Source organism: Pseudochaenichthys georgianus, chromosome 1 (genome assembly GCF_902827115.2).
Source record: "Pseudochaenichthys georgianus chromosome 1, fPseGeo1.2, whole genome shotgun sequence".
Lineage (NCBI taxonomy): Eukaryota > Metazoa > Chordata > Actinopteri > Perciformes > Channichthyidae > Pseudochaenichthys > Pseudochaenichthys georgianus.
In genome coordinates, this window is record NC_047503.1 from 39,039,001 (window position 1) to 39,062,553 (window position 23,553).

At 40.7% G+C, this 23,553-nt stretch overlaps 1 protein-coding gene across 4 annotated transcripts in view; it reads left to right on the top strand.

Moving 5' to 3' along the window:
• coro2aa (coronin 2Aa) overlaps positions 1-23,233 on the top strand; it is a 46,844-nt gene extending 23,611 nt beyond the window's left edge. For all 4 annotated transcript variants that reach the window (XM_071203548.1, XM_034086741.2, XM_034086723.2 and 1 more), the window contains 11 exons: positions 3,527-3,727; positions 8,102-8,218; positions 9,943-10,092; positions 11,890-12,069; positions 13,473-13,589; positions 16,425-16,529; positions 16,616-16,712; positions 17,923-18,035; positions 18,151-18,241; positions 18,956-19,215; positions 21,918-23,233. In XM_071203548.1, coding sequence (XP_071059649.1) covers positions 3,527-3,727; positions 8,102-8,218; positions 9,943-10,092; positions 11,890-12,069; positions 13,473-13,589; positions 16,425-16,529; positions 16,616-16,712; positions 17,923-18,035; positions 18,151-18,241; positions 18,956-19,215; positions 21,918-22,058 — 1,572 coding nt within the window. In that variant the 3' untranslated portion in view covers positions 22,059-23,233. The remainder of the gene's footprint in view (positions 1-3,526; positions 3,728-8,101; positions 8,219-9,942; positions 10,093-11,889; positions 12,070-13,472; positions 13,590-16,424; positions 16,530-16,615; positions 16,713-17,922; positions 18,036-18,150; positions 18,242-18,955; positions 19,216-21,917) is intronic.
• Positions 23,234-23,553: the final 320 nt, after the last annotated feature.

Here is a 23,553-nt window from a genome sequence, read left to right on the forward strand (position 1 = left end):
TTGCGGTTTCTGCTGTAAGTCACGGACTAAAATAAATGTCCCTCTGTCAAAAAGGACAGTTTTTTTTCAGACAGCCATAAAGCATTTCAAAAGAGCCTTGTACATTAAACCCTTTGTGTGCTGTCTGTTAAATGGGCCTTTTATGTGTTCTGATCAGCAAGAAGTTAGTGGATTCGTCATCAGCTCTGGGAGACAGGCCGCCCTGCTGTGTACCTGCTGAAGACGCAGCTGAGAGGGAGCTTGCTATCTGCCTCATTACAACCGTATTACACCCTGCTGTAGATGTGACAAGATGTCTCAGCTTTCTGCCCTGAAGCCTCCGCCTCCGGTCTTGTAAGCCTCAGCAGAACATGAACGCTGATTATATCGACCCAGATGTGCATGTTCCTTACTGAGCATTGCACTGACTGCTTGATGCTTTTAGTATCGTTTGAATGTAGACATTTTAAGTGAGGTTTGCTTCTCTTATTGAGGTCATGTTTGATTCCTCTTGTGCCTCTATTGGTGTCCTTATTTGCTGGTTATCATCTCAAGCTTCTATAAGGAAGTTACCTTGATAGATTATGATCATCATTAGTGGCTATTTGATGATATACAACTACATATCTTTGGACTGTTTGTCACACATAATATTACATTTATTATTGGGCTCTGTATTGCGACTGGCATTTATATTATTTTCTGCCACTAAATAGACAATTGATATTCAAAATAATTGAAAAAGTAATCTGATGGTGAAAATAAGTTATTGTTGTGCTGTTTTAGTAGCGACCATTTTAGTCACTAGAGACGATACATTTTATTTATTGAGGCAATGCAAACATTATTCAGTTTGCCCTGACAAGAATTAACCTGACAAGTTTACTTTGTGAATCCTACAGATTGAGCTGCCAGGATTACATACTGTATCAGTGTTTCCCATAGGATGGAGTCATAGCAGCGGTGATAAGGCACGTGGGCCCAGCATAATGTGAGCGCGTGGAATTTTTTAGTCTGTGCGCGTGCGAAGTGCGCCCAGCTAATTTGTTTCTATGTGTCAGCACAAGAAAGGCTCTTGAGGCCTAGTACCAGGGCCGGTTCTAGCTAATTTGCTGCCCTAGGCGAGATTTTATATGTAAAGAATAAATGAAAAATCTCTACAAAAACAGAAACTTATTGACACAGGTAATATACGTCAAAATGGCTTCAAATGTATTCATTATTGAATGAACATGTTTGAATTGGGGGGTGGACGTCACATCCTCTTGGGGGGTCCGGTGGTATGCCCCCCGGGAAGATTTTGTTTTGAACATTTTAAAGTAAAATGCTTCAATCTGGAGCAATTTGAGCACACAATTACTAGAGACCTGATCTAAGGGGTACAACTCTAAACACCCATATGAAAAAGATCGGTTTACATTTTAACAATCAAATAAGTATATGAACATAACCAGTAACCTACCATAGCCAATAACAAATAAATGTAGCTTATTTTATTTTTGTTGTTCATTCATATCTTATTTGACCTATTTATTTATGCATATTTTTGTATCTCTCCAACTTTAAATGATATTTTTGGATTGCTGTCCTATAGTATACATTGGAATGATTTCAAACCTGTTTTTATTTATCCTAATAATTATAAAGAAGTGCCTTGGAAATATGTGTTTACATAATTTGTGGTCAAAACGTTTGAGACCCACTGAGATAACTTGGACTAAAATTAACTTATCTAAACACTCAGAGTCCTTTACCTCACTGAGCCTCTCAGTCTGACAGGAGAGCTCTCCTCCACTGTGGTTGTAGAAACATCTACTTCTTATATCTGTTAGCGCAGCTAGCACCAGATTCTAATAACAACAGCGCCGGTACCGGTGCGCCCTCTCCCTCGCTCGCACTTTGGCTGTGAGCTGCGGGCGCCTGATAAGCCAACACCTCCCACTTTCATCACTTACAGCGCCCATCGTACAGGGCAAATGAAAAGTGTAACCGGGGTGAAAAGGGTGTTACATTTACTTTATTATAAATGTTGTTACATCAAGGCCGAACATTTGGATGAGCGCCAACGGTCAAAAATGTTTTTTACCTGGCTGGCCCCCCCTAGCAGCGGCGCGCATATTTCAGCTGCGCCGCTGCGCTGCCACTATTTGTATATAGGGGAAACACTGTGTATGGATGTGACTGATGGTGTCTGACTCTGAAACACCTGAGAGGTTAAATGGAGCCCCTCTTCAGGAGGGGAAACATTCCTGTGTGACAGCATGGGGCTCTGTGATGGCCTCGGGGTAGAAGTTGAGAGGTGGAGGAGTAAACTGAGACACCGGGAGTCACAATCCTCCGTGCCTTTCTGAGATTCTCCTTCTTTGTTTTTTTTTGTCTTAAAGAAGATTATCCGTCGTTCTCTGCTCAGCTTCTTTGCAGCCGGCAGAGCTGCAGCCACACCTCACTGTGATGTCACTCTGTTTGCATCATATTTATTTAGCCATCATCACAAAGGCTGCCACATAAAAACATAGCGATGACATAAAGAGAATGATGTCATTGCTTCAAGGACATGTTTTAGGGGGCGTTTGATTTCTAAGAAAACGGCATGTTTTGATGTTCCCCCTGTTGTCCTGCTTTTTCCTATTTCCATTGCCCACTTTCTTGCTTGCTCTCTCTGTGTTGTTATTTTGGTCCATTTTTGTACGTTAACATCTTGTCCATCAACCTCCTCTTCCTCCACTAATTCATAAGTAATGACTATGCAGCAGCAGCAGCAGCAGCAGCAGCAGCAGCAGCAGCAGCAGGCAGAGCAGCGGAGCAGACATGCCGGCTGGCCAGGCCTCGTCCCAGCGGACCAGAGCCACTTATCTCTCACAATAATGACATATGCATCGACTGGCTTTAAGAAAGTGGCTTCCCAGTATTTGGGAAGTCTCCCACGTTTATTTTCTCCGCTATAATTGACTGTCTTAACTAACAACATATTTCATGCATAAGAAGTCAAAAAAATATGAATCAAGGATAACACTGACATCCAAAGTAAAACTGACATTACCACAAAAACATATTTACAATCATGATTCATGAGTGTGGATATTGTCATTATCAACCCCTAATCTAATCAAACTACTCGTCCAAACATATGCATGTTCCTTTAATGCGTGTTTTTTCGGAGGAAGCATTTTTCTCAGCTTTGGCTGCTCACATTTTGCAACATCGATCTCATCTGGTTACTTAATACTGGAAAGAAACAGTATCGCCACCTATAAAAAGCCCTATCCCCATCAGTTCAGTTCTTCTTTATAGTCCCATAGGGGTAATCGGACTTGCAGCAGAGCACAAATAAACAGTAACGGAAAACATATAACAAGAAAAGAAGAACAAAACTTTCAAAGATGAATTTGTAGGCTTTTTGCAGTGCTGCAGTCCTAAATGTTTGCAGAAAAATGCCTAAATGCAAGGTTACCTTTTGTGCAAATTAAGCATGTTTTTTTGCACTAGGACTGTGAGAGATGATTCTCCTTGACTGACCTCTCCTCCCCTCTCCTCCCTCCTCTCTCAGATGACATGGCGTCCTCAGTACCGCAGCTCCAAGTTCCGCCACGTGTTCGGTAAGCCAGCCGTCAAGGATAGCTGCTATGACGGCGTGCCAATCACACGCAGCGTCCAGGACAACAACTTCTGTGCCGTCAACCCACGTTTCCTGGCAGTCATCACCGAGTGCGCCGGGGGAGGGGCTTTCCTGGTCCTGTCCGTCCATCATGTGAGTATCTCCATCTCATGGCAGCTTTTACTCCCTGATGTCAGCTTTTTAAAGGAGCATTCAGGATGCTGATAATGGATACTGTGATGTGTTTTGTAGATATGTGCCCTGAAGGGAGACATTTATTTTTGCTATGAGGGTAGAAAAAAGCAAGGAATAGTCTAAATATAGACATTTAAGCAATAGATGGACATTTCTCTAGTTGAAAAACAGCTGACTTTAGAAGATAAACTTTACAATCTAAGGCAATCAAAGACAACAGCTTTGCCATGAATTGTGCTTTTGCAAAGCTTTCGAAAATTCAATATTTTTTGACACTGTCAGAAAGTTGGTAATGTTTATCATTGAGGTTGTAATAGAAGGTGTTGCTGCATTATGTTAAAAGGTGAACTGAAAATATGTCTGCAAACCACAATTACATTTACATTCCTTAATACAAAATTCCCCTAAATAGTTACCTGATCCAGCTCGAGGCAAATTGGGTCACGTTACCTGTAGTTCATCATAGTTATTATGCTGCTTAATGTTTCAACTAGCTTCCTAGAAAGCTTAAAACAGGAGACATCAGGAAAATCAACATAAAACATTTCCCCATAACTGAAATTAGCTTTGACCAAAAGTTGGGAAGTTTCAGAAAAAAGTGTAGCAATGGAATTTCACATTAGAAATTATTATGGTGAGAACATTATTACCTCGGCCATGGAGGTCGTGTTTTTAGTTTGGTTTGATAAACAGGATTACGGAATAAACTACGATTACGTAATTTTCATGGAAGAAACAATAAAATTATCGAACAGACCATAATCACAGGGAGGTATAACAAATGCTTTTCCCTTCTGTTAACATTGCGAGATACTGCGTTTGGTCTCAGCAGGGATCTCAGGTCTCTACTTTTCTACTTAAAATAACTTTTTCTCTTTGGTAAAAAGAACAATTAATCTGCTGAGTGTTCGACATCTCTCATGGTTTCTCTTTGCTCGTGCACACACAGCACACCTGGGAAAGAAAGATCTGCTCTCAGATTATAAATAGGACAGCAGCAGTGGAGCCAAAGCAAATACCAGGAAACCCCCGGCAGCTGATTAACTTCAACCTAAACATTGCATGTGGTCTTCTTTTTCCTCCTCATTATTCTGCCTTATCTCCCCCACCAACTTCACCTTAAACATGATAAATCAAAAACTCTCCACGACGTTATTTATGCATATTATCACATGCACCGGTGTTATCAGCAACAACAGCAGTGGCGGCTGGTGGAAAATATTTTTGGTGGGGCTGTTGATATAGTGAGTACACATTTTTTTTTGGGAGAAATTACCCCTTAAATTAGGACTTCTGGTGATGTAATGGCGCGTTTCCAGTGCAGCGCGGAGCTCGCTTTAAGCGTGCCGAGCCGTGCGGGGCCCGTTTTTGGTTGCGTTTCCACTTGGCCTAGTACCGGCTAGCGGGTCCTAATTCACAGTTTTTCTGGCCCCATAAAATCGAGGTTCTAGGGCCAGGAACAACCAGGCTGAGTCGGGCTGAGTATGCTAAACTAGAGAGAGAATCGCTGGCAAGGGGGCTACAACTACAACAAGATGAACATATTTGACCGTGATTTAATTGTAATACACGTTTCAAAATGATGCCGAAGTAACAACATACTGATACCGGTTAGTAAAAACCATGAATTAATGCTTTGACAAGTCTGCAGACTTTTAAAATGCGTGTTTTCTAAATGGAGATTGGCTAAGCTAACGTTATAAATGCTCCGACCGTCCACACTCACAACAACGGCCTATACAGACATAAATAAACCAGCGACTGCATTCGCCATGACACAGACAGTCTGTGGTTTGTACTTGTTTAACTTTTGTCTAGTTTCTGAACAGATATGAAGAGCTGTGAGCTCTGAGTGATAAGAGCTAACGGCTGTGTTGTTATGCTATGTTAGCTTTGCCTAGCATGGCTAGCTTGAAGGTACTTGTCATATGTTACTTCGTGCACTCGTACTTTTCAATTTTTTCGGACAAATGCTTCATATCGTTTACCCCCGTCACAGTCCACGGGCACATCGTATCTGTCCCCGGCTGTTTGAAGAACAAGCATGGGAAACAAAAGACAGCATTTACCTGTTTGCATCCAGCTAGCCATGCCTTTCTGGTGTACCAGCTACGTGAGAAGCCTCGTTGATACGTTTTGTCTTTTTCACGAGCTTGCTGCGATATATACAAATCGGGTTGGTCCGGTCCAAGGTCTTTAAGCAACAGTTTATCTCCCAAACTTCTCCTTTCGAAAGGATTGGAGATTAGCTCTTGAACGGAATTGGGCGGGGACCGAGGTCCGGAGACTCCACCTTGAACATGAAGCCATCCTCATCAACTACTGCCGTACTGCGTCACCCCACCGGATACGAGTCACTAGTGTCCAAACTACTCACAGACTGGACCGGGCACTGACATTGGCGCCCGGTGATCATCAGATTTGACGACGCTGATTGGCTGAAATTATGTTTCACCATCATAGTTTACAGATAGCAACAGTCAGCTGCTAGTGGCTGCTGCTGCACTGGTTGAGGGCTCCTTTCTTACCGGCCAGATGAGAGAGGGTAATGACCATAGACTATATAAAGGTAATGACACATGGGCAAGGCCAGGCAGGAAACATGTGACTTATCAGTAACTTTAGACATCGTCGTAACACAATTTTAAACGAAATGTTATTATAGATTATACATTGTACTGATGCCAATTATATAATATTTACCTTGTTTATTAAAAAAATAAAAATAAAATAAAATTCTTTTTTTTGTATGTGGGAAGAGATGGGGCGGCGCCCCTAGCGCCCCTATGGGCCGGCCGCCACTGAACAACAGTGATCCTTCAAATAAACTCAGCCAGACTTCCTTATTGTGTGCCGGTAAAATGTACAGTCCTGCTGTATGTCTCCATTCGAGAGCGATTTATCAAGCTCCCTCCCTTCTCCCTCTCTCTGTCTGTGTCCAACTTTTAAATTATCTTTGACTTATCACCAGCCTCCTAGCTTGGGCAGGAATTGCATACATGCTCAGGAATGACATAACTCATCGTTTGACCTCCCTCTTCCACTTCTTTCACCATCTCGAGGAGGTGAAACTTCCCCCCCTCTGCCGCCCTTCACCTCCCATCTTTGTGTGTGAGCTCACAGATAAACTATCGTTCTGTGGAGAAAGTAGTTAAAACATAAACACAAGAACAGTGCTTCTATGTTCTACTTTCTTGTGCATATGTTAGGTTTGCTGGAAAGCACAGGTAGTGGTTACATCATCCCCATGCAGACACACCTTACCTACACAGTAATCAAGCCTGCAGGTGTGTTTGAGTGTGTGTCAGTAGGAAGGTTCTGTTCGTACTAACTGCATAATTAGCAGACTTGTCCAGGCAGAAAATCTTCAGCAGAACTCTCTGACTTTTCCCTTGTAACAGGATCATGAAATACCAGGGCGTGTGTCAAACATTTTGTGTAGCTCTGCCTGTAGTTTGAATACTTTCATTTAAATGTCATGAAGAGTTTGACTGCTCTGTAGCTTGTACTCATACTGTATGTGAAGATCTTGTCCTGTTAAGATATTTAGAAACCAGCTTGCTATCTGTCTTTAAATCTGCACTAATGTTTTATATTAAAGGGAAACTCGGCCTATTTGGTCAGTCAGTTTACAGGTCTTAGGCTTGAATTTCGATAAATTACCTCAAGGGACGTCATTTGAGTCTACATTGTTTGTACATTGTCTTATTCTAAAGACTACAAGTTTCAAACCCCCCTAAAATCGTCACGGAGGTGGAGTTATAAAGTGGTGAGCTTCTTCAGTCCACTCCTCTACAGTCCACTCCTCGACAGGCTACATTAGCTGCTACTAGCATTACACACCTGAATATCTCCCTGTTTGTGGTTGAGTTGCATTATGGTTAATGTAGGAACCAGGTTTTGACAAGGAATAAGACCATTTCTCCTGATTTCTATACACGTGTCCAACAAACGCGGACAGTATGTACAGTAGGCAGAGTTAGCAGCCGATTTGAATAGTTAGCATAAAGTGGCCAGGACTCTATCCAAGACTGGCCAAAATATAATTTGGCTGTAACAGGTTAACTCATTGTCTTACACTTTTTTGTAAAGATTTAACAAAGAATATACAGTATAATGTGCTTTTTTGAGCTTAACATGAGCTGGTGATGTAGCGCTTTCCCCCTGCTTCCAGTCTTAATACTGAACTAGCTAGCTTACTGTACATAAATGAAAGTTTATATTGCAATAAAACATAGCACTGTTATCAGAATGTCAGACTAACTCAATGATATAAATATTTTGGCTTTTATATTTCAGTATTTTATCCTCTTTTGTTTGTTTGTTTATCAGACAGGTAAAGTGGATCCTCACCAACCCCGCATATCGGGCCACAGAGGAAATGTGTTAGACGTCAAATGGAATCCATTCAACGACTACTGCATCGCCTCCTGTTCTGAGGACACCACGGTTTGTACAAACACACACCCACCTAAAGTACAAATAGTTCACCGATGTGTTATCATTTCCCTTCATTATGAGCGTGTAGCAGCAGGGAGATTATTGTATTGCCTTGCTGTTTAGCCTTCAAGAAGTCATTCCTCACATTCCTCGGCCATGACTTGGCTCACAAGAAATCAATGTACAAAGAAAGAGAAAGGAGAGTGATATAAGACCATTTATTTAAAGTAATTTATTTCTCGTATCCAATGGACCCTCAATTATTTATTGAATCGTTATTTGTCATAGATTTAGACATATTGATTTTGTTCGTTTGTGATCTCTCTTATGCCCCTTTCACACCAACGCGTTTTCAGCTCCGGCTCGGAGCTGGAGCCTGAAAAGTGCCGGTTTTTCCTGTTCACACCGCAGCGGCGCCGGCTCTTAGCTCCGGAATCCGGTTCACTTCCAGCTCCAAAAAATTGTCGGTCTAGAGGCAAGAGCTTCGGAGCTAAGAGGTGGCGTCGCTTACATCTCTCTTACGTCGAGGCGTGCAGGAAACTAAACCCACCTCCCCTGAACATAGGTCGACTGTCATGCCTGCCTACAAGCAGTAGTGCCTATAAACACACTTTATAAAGTCAGGCAACACTAACCAGGCTTCGTGTGATTCTGTTTATTTGTACCTTACTTTGACCATCCGTTCACTGTTATCGATCATTGTGGAGAGAGGCAGACGTGTTGTTTTGTATTATAGCAGCTATAGGATGGAATCAATACATGGGCTGCACAGGTTGTCGTGTCCGACTATCACAAGTAGAATCATAATAAAAATACGCCGGTAAAATGTGCCTGTAGAAAACGGTTTATGCCACAATAGGATAGCAATAGCAAGTAGTCAGTTTAGCTTCGGTTGCTATGCTAACATCACCCATTGTATACCAGAGAAACTTTTATAACAGCGTTGTGATGCCAAACAGCGTCAATTCAGACTGACACACATTCACTTAGGCTAAGGGGAACTGGGGATATGCATCAGCTGCTTGTGTGAGTCGGACAGTGAATAATTTAGAGCGGCCGCTGCAGTGTGAGCTAACCGGGAGCTAACGGGAGAATAAACTCCTGTGGAAGAGCAGCACTGCAGCGGTCAGTAAATGCCGCAGAAGCACCAGTCAGGCTCTGGGCGGTGTGAACAGAGCGGAAGCAGAAAAGGGAAACCCGAGCTGAACCAGAAAAGCTCTAGCTCGGAGCTAGAAAGGGAAAAGCGCTGGTGTGAAAGCCGCATTACAGTGGTGTATTCAAAGCCTTCACTAAAAAGTGCTGATGCCGCTCTGTAAAAATGCATTGGAAATTAACTAAAAGTATGTAAAAACTATTTTGAAAAATGCACTTAAAGTTAAGTAAAAGTACTCATCATTACTGATGCAAGCATTCATGTAAAAGCTAAATTTTATGGTTGCAGTCGGTTGAAGTTTTTTTTCTGCCATTTCGCCTTTATCAAATCAATGACGGAGAGAAAGGAGAAATGGCGCTTAATTGTACGAAATTGTAAATTATTATTCAAATAAATAATAATAGCAAACTTGAGAAGCTGGAAGCATTACATTTTTGCACATCAATCAAAAAGAATGTTTTTTTATATTGGCTTATGAACAAATCAACTAGTCAATTCAGGTGTACTGTGATAGTTTATTTTATGACAGAACATCATATTTCATGAGGTCTTGATGATGGTTTTTTGGGTGTGTCTGCAGGTGAAAGTGTGGGAAATCCCTCCTCATGGCGTGCTGAAGAACCTCACAGTCCCGTGGAAGGAGCTCCAGGGTCACAGCCGCAGAGTGGGCCTCATCGAGTGGCACCCCACTGCTAACAACATCCTCTTCAGTACGGCCTATGACTACAAGGTAATGCAAACACACAGAAGTTAACCCTAACTCTGCCCAAAAAAAAACCTTTGAGCTCAAACAAGCCACTGTGACATATACTGTAGCAAGTGTGTACTGTAAGGCAAGGCAAGGCAAGGCAAGTTTATTTATATAGCACTTTTCAACGCAAGACAATTCAAAGTGCTTTACGAAAGACATTAAGCATTAAGCATTAAAAAAGAAAAGCTAATGAAATAAACATTAAAAGGAAAAATACATGGATAAAAGTTACAGTGCAGTCTAAAATATTAATAGTTCAATTAAACATTAAAAGAAAAAGTACATGGATAAAAGTTACAGTGCAGTTTAAGATATGTATAGCAATGCAGTCATACAGGTCACAGATCTATCAGCCCAGTTCTTTTTATCTGATCATGATAAAGACAAAGATTGCTGACAGTAACACTGCAATCTACAGTACAAAGCTTCACAATCACTTTAGAAGTGACAGCAGCATTTCAGGAATGTTCATTCTACATGTAAATGTACTGTTTTTCTGCTGCAATCCGAAATGGGGCAAGTCCCATGTCAGAGTCTAAATAAAGAACACTAGAAGGCTTCTCAATTCTCTAATTTCCCCTCCTCGACTCCTATCCTCGTGTCTTAGTCCCGCCCACAGGAGATGTGAGCGGAGGAGTTGAGGAGGGGAACCGAGGAGAGAGGAGGGGAAGCAGCAGGCGTTTAGAGAAATGGGAAATCCTCTCCTCTGAGCGGTCATTTTAAAGAGACGTCCATTAATGATGACAGGAGGCACAGCAGCCCTCTGTCTGATGGACAGATGTGTTCATGACGACTTATATATTTACTTTTAATTCATTCACAGTGCGGTATAATGAGACAATAACAGGCTACAGATGCGGACACACACACATATATTTATACACATTGCATTTAGCTGACGCTTTTATCCAAAGCGACTTACAATAGGTGCATTCGACCAAGAAGATTCAAACTTGAAGAAAACAGAATCCTTTAAGTACATCAGGTTTCATAGAGCCAACACATTTCAAGTGCTACTCAACTGGCTTTAGATAAGCCAGTCCTTTATTAGTATATAAGTGCTTTGATGGTAATTATATCGCTCGAAGTGGAGTCGATGAGTTTTCAGTCTGCGCCGGAAGGTGTGTAAGCCGTCTGCTGTCCTGATGTCAATGGGGAGCTCATTCCACCATTTTGGAGCCAGGATAGCAAACCCACGTGTTTTAGCTGATGGGAAGTTGAGCCCCCGTCGCATATACAATTTCAGACATAATCAGAGGCTGGATATATACATCCCCCCGCCTTCTAAGTCAAATGTATAGCAGTGCCAACTCTCAAGGCACCAGTAGGCTTTAAAATAACCTGCATGTAAAAAAAAGAAGGGATTCTTTACAAATGTATCGTATGTACAACCAAGTGCAATGAGGAAATATTGTCTGAAATTATATGTATATATATAATATAAGATATATTGCATCTCCCCCTCTTTATAATAGCTGTGTTTCCTCCATACCTTTTTAAATGTGAAAACCCCTTTAAACGATGTTAAGACATGATGAGAAATCCCTTCATATCAACCAGTTGGCTTAACATTTTAATATAGAGAACCAAAGGAAGTTGAGTCAGGACACATAGGAGTGATTAACTACTATTACAGTAAAATAAGATAAAATATTCTTTTTTTTTTGTTGAAATGCATTAATTCGTCAGATAAAAGTTGCAATCTGTCTGATTTTGTTATCTTCAATAAGTGAATGTCCCACAAAATGTTCAAGCCCTTGCCTTCAACTCTTCTAGGTGATGATCTGGAACCTGGAATGTCCAGAGCAGGTGATCAAAAACCCCGTACGGACAATCAGCCATCATACAGACGTCGTCCTCTCTCTGTCTTTCAACACGGACGGCAGCCTCTTCGCCACCACCTGCAAGGACAGGAAGGTCCGAATCATAGAGCCGCGCTCAGGAAACCTACTGCAGGTCAGGCTCTCTCTCTCTCTCTCTCTCTCTCTCTCACTCTCTCTCTCACTCTCACTCTCACACTCACTCTCACTCTCACTCTGTGTGTGTGTGTGTGTGTGTGTGTGTGTGTGTGTGTGTGTGTGTGTGTGTGTGTGTGTGTGTGTGTGTGTGTGTGTGTGTGTGTGTGTGTGTGTGTGTGTGTGTGTGTGTGTGTGTGTGTGTGTGTGTGTGTGTGTGTGTGTGTGTGTGTGTGTGTGTGTGTGTGTGTGTGTGTGTGTGTGTGTGTGTGTGTGTGTGTGTGTGTGTGTGTGTGTGTGTGTTCCTGCAATTACATTTGAGAATGCTCTTATTTAAAAAGGCTGCAGCTTCAGTATGTGCCAGCGTACCTAATGTCACTGTGAATGAAACTCGTACAAACACTGTGTTTATTTAAGATATTTTAAAGAAAAGTTTGAAAAGCTATTTCGAAAAAACATAAATTTGCAGCTCAAAAAGTTAGTCTCTGAACAAAAGTGTTAATGTTTGAATTTGTTTTAGAGTCTGTGTTTCATAAGCAGCAACTCATTTGCATTTTCTCTTAGATGTTCTCATCACAACACTTTTATTAGAAGCCTTTTTGGAGATGCAACCTTACGTTTAGTTGTTGTTTCCATTAGACTCCCAGCAACTGAAATTGCATGAGAGTGAGTTTCTTGCTCCTCTCCGTCTTCCCAGCTCAGGCTCTCATCCAGCAGCACACCGCCAAAACTCACACCTCCGGCCCGAACAGGCCGACAGCATAACTCCACAGACCTTTGGGTCACCAGCCAATGACTCGCACTCACATCAGTCCGCTCTCACTACCTTCCCCTGCCAAATAACCTCACGTGGACATAACATTACATCACCATTCTGTCCTGTGAAACGTCATTATTAGTGTAGACCTTTTTAATATAACTTAAAGGTGGGGTAGGTAAGTTTCAGAAACCGGCTCGAGATACACTTTTTGTTATATTCCATGGAATGCGCTTAACATCCCGATAGCAATGAATATCTGAAGTGCTTTGACAAAAAATCCATAAAAAAAATTCATCTGTGGAAGCCGTAATACTGTAAAAAGCACGACCAATCCGTTTAGCCGGGCCGGCTAAACGGATTGGATGGCCTACCTGCCTGTCAGCCTTCCATCGGGGCACAAACTTATCTCGTGCCCTCATTGGTCATGTGCGCGTCCGTGTGTGTTGGAGGAGGGGCTCTGTAAGGAAGTGGCAGATTTTCTCCTGTTGTGTATTTTCAAATTCTAGCGATCTCGAGCCGGTTTCTCAAATGTACCTACCCCACCTTTAAGAAAACCTGTTTATACCAAATGTTTAAGATAAGATGGATCTTTATTAATACCCGAGGGGAAATTCAGGGTTGTTTGATGTATGTTGTGTTTGCAGGAAGCCAACTGTAAGACGCACAAAGCCAGCAAGGTGCTGTTCCTGGGAAACCTGAAGATGCTCTTCACATCGGGAACGTCTCGCTGGAACGACCGACAGTTTGCGCTTTGGGATCAGGTGAGAGCTACAGGAAGTGTTTTCTGACAAATCTCATTTCAGGTCCATTTATGCTTTTACAAGGCACTCGTTATTGGGTCTTAATTAGCTAATTATAAGCTGGATCAGGTTTCAATATGTGGAGTGAATGCCATATGATGACACCTACAATCAATTATCATCAGTTGACGGTAGTTCAACACCTGAACCACCTCCATTCACCAACGATGATGATCTGACACTCTGTGGACCTTTGAGTTTAGATCATTTTGTCACACATGCTGTTCCCATCCTCAAGAATGAGCTAGACATGGTAGCTTCAAGTTAGTTTATTTTCTTAGGCTGCGGCCACACGAGGACGAATTCGGTCGTTTGCGTTACTGTTTAGTGTCATATAGACCGTTCGGCCACACGAGGACGACCGAATACGGCACTAAACGACTGAGGAAACGATAACGGGTCCCAAGGTGGATAGAAAGGCATACGCAACTCTCTGGGGGGTCAAACGGCTCCGTGTGTGCGCCGTATACGATCATTTTCAGATCACTGATAGTGATTGTGCAATAGCCCCGCCTCTCCCCACCTCTTCTGCTCACCTCCGCTTACCCCGCGCCATTGCTGAAGTGTTTCGCCAACAACAATGGCGGATCGCAGAGTTGCTATCGTGCTCCGGACGCTATTGACCATGCTACAGTTGTTTGTGCAACATCTACAGCAATAATGATGAGGCAATAGCCCCTCCTCTCCCCACCTCTGCTGCTCACCCCCGCGTCAAAGTAAACTGCACCCTGAATTCAGATTATTTATCTTTCTCTCGATATGGACCTAAACGCAAGTGAAGTCTAATCTGACAGGACGGAGACACGCAGCTCTGCTCACCTGCAGCTCCTCCCGCTGCAGCAAAACACACACTTCAAGTCAGATCATCACCCTTAGCTATTTTAATTACCTCTCAAACTCCCTAAACTAGTTATAAATATGTTTATTTTTACTGTCGGCCGGGTCACTGATTACTGGATGAGCTGCTGATGAGACAGACACTGACGCTGTCCGAAGAGAGGGAGGAAAAAGAGAGGCTCCGTGTATGTTATTATTATATTATATAGAGTCGTTATTCATTTGTTTTAAAGCTCAATAAATAACAAAGAAGACCTTTTACCGGCACTTTTATAATTGTGTCCGGAAGATTTCAACTTTAATACACGCTGACTGGCGAAAAACTCTGCCCGGTTCCCTCGGCCCCCACCGCGGAGAATAAACAGAAGGGCAACCATGACAACCATGCTTCTTCGCTGCTTTTGTGGAGGAAGTTACAGCGCCACTACAGGCTCGGCATATGTACTGCAGCTTCTCCAGCGGTTGGAGCTAAACGGAGCTGTCTCGTGTGGACAGACACTATCCGTATAACTATTGCGTGTGGACGGAAGCTTGTTTGTGATTGCGTTTGCATTAATCCTATGCGTTTAGCCGTTTTCGTCCTCGTGTGGCCGCAGCCTTAGTTCATGTTTCAACCTTCTTGGGCTAAAAATAGTTGCTAAAAAGAGTTCTTCTGAGTATCCCAGGGTTTTTTTATATATTTTTTTTCACAACAATTCAATAATTTGCAGTCAAAGTATTTACATTCATTACTTACTGAATGTGTTTCCAGTTCTTTTTATTCATCTCCAAAAGATTTATTTTAATATATAAAAGGGTTTTTTTTCACCACAAAGAGGTTGGGCTGCACTAAACTTTAAAAGATATATATTTACATCATCAATTTAATTATCCAATTGTCTTTCTAAATTCATGGGTTATCCGTTTAGTCAATAAAACAACAATGACAAAGATATATAAAAAGTGTATTGTTTTTTCCACAATGTTGCGCGCATGAAACGAACTGCAGTCGTTTGGGACAATGTAAGAACAACATTTAATAAAATGCATATCATAGTTCTAGTTTCTAGGTTTTTACACCTTTCAAAGTGTAAAAGTTACATATTAAACCTTTCATACAAAAAGACGTGAGGAAAGTTGAATATTTTTGACCTAATAATCTTTGGGAAATGTACCTTACCAACTCAAGCCATGTTGGATAAACTACCATCTTATATCTGCTCCCTGATCTCTCTGCGAATTGAAAGTACTTATTGCCTGAGATCGCATGCTGTGGTTTTATTAAATGTGCCAAGTGCTAGGACTGTCTTAGGGAAGACAGCTTTTAGATGTGCAGCTCCACTAACTTGGAACAGTCTGCAAAAAGAATGGAAAATTACCAAGCTAGTACCACTACATGTTTTTAAAGCTCGGTTGGATGCTACAAAATCAGATGCTGTTGGTTCCTGTACATGTGGTTAAATATGTAAATTGTAATCCCTGTACATTTTTCTGTATGATGTCCTTTTGTTGTTCTGTTGTTTATGTTTCTATGTCTTCTTGCGGAACCTACTGCTGCAGGTCTCCCTTGAAAAAGAGATCATTAATCTCAATGGGATTTTACCTGGATAAATAAAGGTTTTGAATTTAATTGAATTGAAATGGCTCATCTGTGTGAATCAAATTCTCTCACTGTAGAAACAAAAACATTTAGCATCGGTTCATCCTAATGTGTAATCTCATGGCTAAAACAAAACTGAAAATGAAGTTGAAACACATCTCTGCCATCTAGTGGAGAAACATGTGGATTTCGCTGTGTTTTGAGAGAGTGTATCGTGGGTGGAAGATTAAAGCTGAAGCACGGATTAGGGATTGAGCACTCAGGTTTTTTAATTCAGCGCTGTAGAGTGTTCTTATGTAGAAGTGGATTTAAATGAGTGTTTTAATATTAGGGAATGTTGTCCATGTTGCTTCATTTTTGTGTTTTCTGTTTGTTTTCAGGATGATTTGTCTGTGCCTTTGCTAGAGGAGAACCTGGATGGTTCTTCAGGAGTCCTTTTTCCTTTCTACGACCCCGACACTCACATGCTCTACCTTGCTGGAAAGGTGGGTCTCTGACAGCAACTACAAAGTGTTAATACACAAATTACTCTTAATCACATTGTTATAAAGACTCCTCTTGTCTCTGTCAGGGTGACGGAAATATGAGGTACTATGAGATCGGCTCGGAAAAACCTTACATCCACTACCTAACGGAGTACCGCTCACACCAACCTCAGAAAGGAATGGGTAAGAAACACACAGATACACACATAAATACCCACACAGAGAGGTGCTATACATTTAAATTCAAACCCAGTATGTTGGAAGTCGAATTGTCCATACATAGTGTGTACAATGTGGTTGTTTTTGAAACTATGCGTGCCTTCTGGGCCTCCTGACTCTCTTGCACCTGTAAGCAAAGCTACTGTGCAAATAAGCCTGCAATATTTGAATAGCCAAACCAGCTGATCAGGGCGGAGTCAGAGATCAGGTGATTTGAAGACAGACATGCTTTCAAGGTTTAGACTTTAAACTCAAGAGATATTTTTGAATGAAAGAACTCTAGTTTGGGATTTTGCAAATATATTTTTGTATGGTACTAAAACAGCAACCGTTCTTTGATATCAATTTACAGAGATATAAGCACAATGTAGACCTTTCACAGTCTTAGAGTACTATATATCATACCCTATATTTCAGACGTTAAGATGATATTCAGGATGAAAGCTCTGTGGTAAAAATAATGTCGTTTTAACTGAAGCTTTACACATATGGGTTTCCCCTTTGAACTTGTTTAAAGTCTTAGATTCTCTACCTCTTTCTTTCCTTTTTCTACTTGCCTTTTTCCTTTTTATACAAACTTAATGAGCAGTGTTAAAGGGTGCCAGAGACCTAAGACTTTCATCCCTAACGATGGCTTAACTGTAATTGTTGTGTGTATGACGATAAAAAAACTTGAAAGCAGCAGAAAAGTAATAAATCCTAAAGGAACGCAAGCCAGATGCATTATAAGGGTCTAAGGATTAAAACGCCATGGACCCTTTTCTATTGTGTGTCCTTAATAAAGTCATTACTGTTATTAAGTTGAGTGGGTGTTAAAAGCCTATCATTTCTATTCTGCACACGGCCCCTTGGCCTGTGCTCCGGGTGGGTACCACGTTGCCATATTTTATTTTTCAATCTCAATACTAACATACATGTGTACTTGTAAAACTTTTTTGACTTTTGCATTTTCAAAATGAGCATTACAGTCCATTCTTGTCAAGCCGTATTTACAGTATATGTTTTTTTTTACCGCAGTTATGTTTTGTCTTGGTTTTTGTCACACCTTTTACCAAATATCCATTTTAGTGTTCAGTTAATAACCGTCAACTGAATATAACAAGATATACTATACATATATTAAAGCTCAGTTGTGCAGCTCTAAAAGTAAAACTGTCTGTGTGTCTTCCTTCAGGTGTGATGCCTAAGAGAGGTCTGGACGTGAGCTCCTGTGAGGTTTTCAGGTTCTACAAACTGGTGACAACCAAGAGTCTCATCGAGCCTCTCTCCATGATCGTCCCCCGCAGGGTGAGAGCACAGCGTCTCACACAAACCACAAACACCAGGGAGATATACAAAATAAATACTCAATTTGAATTAAATAGAATACGGAGAGCTAATCTGAAGGTGTGTGTGTTTGTAGTCGGAGTCATACCAAGATGACATCTATCCGATGACGGCTGGCAACAGGCCGGCTCTGTCTGCAGAGGAGTGGCTCAGCGGCATCGATAAAGGTCAGACTTAATGTGTTTGCGTGACATTTGTGTATGATGGCGAGGTGCTGCGTGATTTACAGATGTGGTGGTGAACTGCTCCAAACTAAATTGTAACCGGGGTCCAAACATGCCTATAAAGATCAGGAAATAAAGGTAGGGCTGGGTTTAGTCAAGATCGCCATGTTGAGAAGAGTACTTCTCTGGTATCCAATACGTAAAACAAAAACGTATACATTTTCATTCAATTGGACTTATTTCTTATTTTTATTTTAAGATCACGGCAATCATGATACAATGGTTACTATGACAACATTTATGGATTGCTTAGCCATAATTGCATTGCAAAGTTTTTCGCTATAGCATAGGTGTATTTTGAGTCACTTTTCCACTGTTTATAGTCCTTTGGTACCTTATTTAATAATAATAATAATAATAATAATAATAATACATGTGATTTATAAAGCTTTTGCTGGTGCTCAAAGCGCTTAAACATTTAATAATGGTTCTTCCTTAAAGTGGTGGGAGAAGTAGTAAGATCCTTTACTTTGGCATTTAAAGCTAAAGTACTTCAGCAAATCTAGTATTTGAGCTGCTCAAAGTACGGGAGATTGGTCTTACTCTCCTGTAGTTTATTCAGTGTGATTTGTTAGAAGAAATATTCTAAATGTTATTTCACCATCATTCAGCTCATCTTCCTCCTCTCTTCCTCCTCCATCTCTCTTTGCTTTCTAGGTCCGGTGCTGATGTCTCTGAAGCCTGGAAGTCAAATAGCAGAGTCGTACTCGGAGATGGGTAAGGGGCTGGGAAACCCACTGGACACGCGGCGCTCTCACAGCAGACCAGGCATGCTGCAGCTGGCCTACATTCAGGACAAACTGGAGACCAAAGAGGGAAAGGAGGACGGCGGCAACACAGAGGAGGAGAGGAGCTGGACGCCCGTCAGCAACGGAGAAGACTACGGACTCTGCTCTCCACCCAAGACAGAGAATGAGGTACGGGGGGGATTTTGAGTTTATATCCAACTGCTTTTGCAATTATTTAGTTTGCAAAGGCAGAGACGTTGTGTGCTTTCCATAAGACCAATAGAAGAGTTCGAGATGAGCCTACACTTTTGCATTGTCAATCCATCCTCCTGAATCCTTCAAGGTTTTCTTTAGAGGCATCTGATCTAACCACAACATTTTAATGGAACAAAATAAATATACATGACAGGACATTCAAATCAAATAATTAATCAAACGGAGACATCACTTTGAATGATGTTGAGTTCATCAGTAAGTTGTGTAAAATATGAGCAAAATCATCATCAGTTAAAGGTGGGGTAGGTCATTTTGGAGAAACCAGCTCGAGTGCGCTAGAATTTGAAAATACACAACCGGAAGAAATCTGCCACTTCCTTACAGAGCCCCTCCTCCAACACACACGAACGAGCACATGACCAATGAGGGCACGAGATAAATGTGTGCACTGATGGAAGGCTGACAGTAGGGTTGCATATCGTTGACTTTTTTACGATACCGATACCACTGAACAATACCGATACTCAACAATACCGACATGTATCAACACGATACATGTCGTGATACTTTCATGTTGCATAAGGGAAAAATTGAATCATCCCGCAATTACTCCCATGAAGCGCTTTATGATGTAGTTAACATGTCAAATGAATGTTAAATTCAATTGTGGGACTTGGACCTTTTAGTACTGAACAAACAATGAAAAACACGTTATCTATGAAGGAAACTGATTCTGCAATATCATTTATATCAACCATCAGTCGTGAATAGCACATCTTGTCAACGGAAGAAGAAAATGGCAGCAGTATAATCAATATTCAACCTGAGATTCGACTGACCAGAGAACATATAAAGGATCATGGGATCTCGGCATTGCACATAAAACAAATAACATCATTAAAATCAACATTTGCCTGATGAAAGAAAACTAATCCCATCACAGTTCAGTTTTGTGCATTCATATTGTGCATATCTGCTCTCTGGATCCAAACGGGCCCTTTCACAGCGTAGGATATCACCTGCTGAACTGAACACTCTCTCGCTTGGCACGCTGCTTCCCTAAACACAAAGGTACTTGGTTGCCATACGAGACAGCATTGGTTGGAGGTTGGATGTGTTGCCACCTTTCCCAGAAATAAACTTCTTGCAGTGGTTACAGACCCCACCATTCAGACTGGCAGTCATATGCAGCCGCTTTATGCAAATGTTTGTTTATTATTTAATCAATGACAAATATTCTCATGAATATTAAACATAAAAACCTCTGAACATTAAAAATATCCACCTCAATTCAACCTGGAACCTCTCTCATACTCTCTCTCTCGCTCGCGCCACACATACACACACCCTCCCGGTCCTCCCGATGGCCAGTCGGTGCCTGCCGGTGAGCGTGGAAGTGTGGTCTGCAGCAAGCGGACGGCAGGAGCGGGGCTGTCAGCATCAGCTTGTAAATGGTATTTTAAACTCGATGCACTCTGAAACTACGGGGCGGCAGAGGACAAAAAATACACATGCGTTAATCGCGTTAAAATAATTAGTGGCGTTAATTTTTTGTTATTAACGTGTTAACTTGACAGCCCTAGCAGCCACACTTTAGATTTTCTAAAGTGACTCGTTTGCGGAGTTTCACGGCTAAATTGATATCGTAATTCCGACGGTTTGGTCGTGAGTTTAAGGATATTACGCCTCACTTTTATATAAAAAATAAAAAAAGTATCGAAAACCAGATCTGATTTCTGTACGGTATACCATAGCTGCCAGTAACCGGTCCCAGCTGCTGCTCAAAAAGCTTAAGGATAAGGCTGCGGAAGCTCTATATTTTTGTTATTGACAATAAATCCCATGAAAATGCCAAAATCAACATTCAAGTAATCCTACTGAGGGATTGAACTGAAATATCTTATTCCTCAGCGCACACACATATACATGTACAGCAGATATGTAGTTTTATTACAATATCATACTGTTTGAGTACCCAGCTGTTTAAGGAATCAACCTTTTTCCTTCTTTTACATTTTAAACTATATATTTTTCAGCAGTAATCAATGCCACTGACAGGTTTGGGGAGTCTGAAAGTATTAGTAGAGATGGACTAACCAAATGGATGGTACAGTTAGAATACCATCAGCTTTACCCTCAAAGATCTTGCTTTGAGTTTTCTGAAATAATTCAAAGTGACCGACATTAACATGTCAACTGGACGGTTAGAGAGATTTTAATAAGGAAATCAAAATGGAACAGCAACTCCAATGTATGGAGGAATAAAGATGCCATTATAACAAATAAAGAAATAAGCCAAAAAAAGAGCAAAAAAGGAAGATAAAAAAACACAATAAAAAAAATATATATAAAATGTTTTTTATCTGACATATTACTTATTTATATAAGATGTAATTAATAAACGAATGTATATGTTTCAGTCCGTATTTATTTGTGTTCTTTATTTATCCTTATTTATTGGATTTTTTATATACTTTTGCCCATATTTAAATGAGGGTTCTTTAACCTTTGATTTAACACCCTATTTATTATCAAATAAACCTGCAATTTTTTTGATAATTAAGGCTTTTAATTCTAAGTTTGTTTCTTCATATTTATACTATTATTTTGTTGTCATGGCAGCTTCAGTCCTCCATATAAAGTAGATATATTCCCATCGTGTGTTTTGTCCACAGCTGCGTCTGAAGTTCCACAAGCAGCAGGAGGAGATCAGACGGTTGCGGGAACTTCTCAACCAGAGAGACGTACGCGTCACACAGCTGGAGCTGGAGATGAAGAACATGAAAAACTCCCAGCCTCACCAGGGCTCACTTTGAGACTTGCCCCCCACGGAGTCACTTTCACCCCCTCGTGGACCACATGCATTACTGTACAAACGCACTAACCCCATCTTCAAACCACCGCACCTCTGCCCTTTCTCACTCACTGCACAGGGGGGATTTACACCTCTACTTTATGTTTCCTTTCTGTCTGTTCCTCACACGGTGCACATATTTTCTCTTCATGCACACACACTCAGACAGTGACTCTCACCCAGCTGTAATACAAAGTAAAACTCTTTGCACCTGTTTCTTTTGTACGCTTCACAGCTATGCAAGTTTATTCTAATTTTTAGCTTTTCTATGCCGTTTGTAGCTGAAAAATAAAAAGGTTGTCTGTGCCTGTCTTGACTGAATGATGTGGCTGCCTGATGTTTGAAAGTTGTTGCAGGGCAGGAGCAGACACCCTGTGTGATTGTACGATAACGCTACATTTGATTTTTTATGCTTGGTGATTGTTTTTTTTCTTCCAATATTTAAACTACTGTAAGTGGAGATGGCTGTGGTGTTTTAATGTATGTTTGCTTGAATGGGCGCGATCTAAATGAATGCCGATATCATGATCCTCGCTGTGTTTCGTTGAGCTGGATATGTTTTAATGTTTTTTATTTTTTTTAATGACTGGAAAATTGGTGAATAATGAATCTGTTTCACAGCAGCTATTGTGTAAGCCATGTCTGTAACTGATGCCATGTACCAGTTCTTAATTTTTATATTTATTTTAAAAATACAGTCAAAGAAAAAATAAAATTGAGTTCTTGAATTCACAATTGTAATTTTGCAATAACTGTTTTTAAAAAGACTGAAAGATCGCTTTCATTTTTCCTGATGTGGAATCACTGTGAGAAAACTTTAAAGGAGCCCTGCACCACTTCTGGGTTTGTTTTCCTCCAGATTTCAGCTCTGAATGTATTTTCCTAAATAGGTGTCTTTTCTTTGGTCTCTGTAAAAAAACTGAAACATATCACTGGGGTTTATTATTCATGTTTAAGCTGAAAGAGTATCTAATACTGTAGTGGATAGTCAAATCTCAGCATCTCATTGCTCTGATAAGTAATAGTGCAAGTTAAGGTGGGAAATAAATATATGTTATAAGATAATGGCATTTTTACCTTGTACACTATTGTGGCAATTCCTCTAACATCTCAGAGTCATTAAATCACGTTTTTTTTATTTGTCAATTGTTTAATTCACTGGCTTAGACAAAAACTGTGCTTTTTATTCATATATGGTTTCTCAGTATCCAATTAGAGATATACACACAGATATTACATTGCGAGAAAGATACATTTATAGGATTTTGTTTACAGGAATTACTCTTAACCAGGATGTGCAGTTATTGACAAAATAATTATTGAGCTTTATAGTTGATTTGCAGCTCAATCTAGAACACTGACAGCTATGAACTGTTTTAATTTGTATATTTAGTTAGTAAGTAAATGGATGTTGAGTGAGATAATATAGTATATAATTACTCTGATCAACTGCTGTT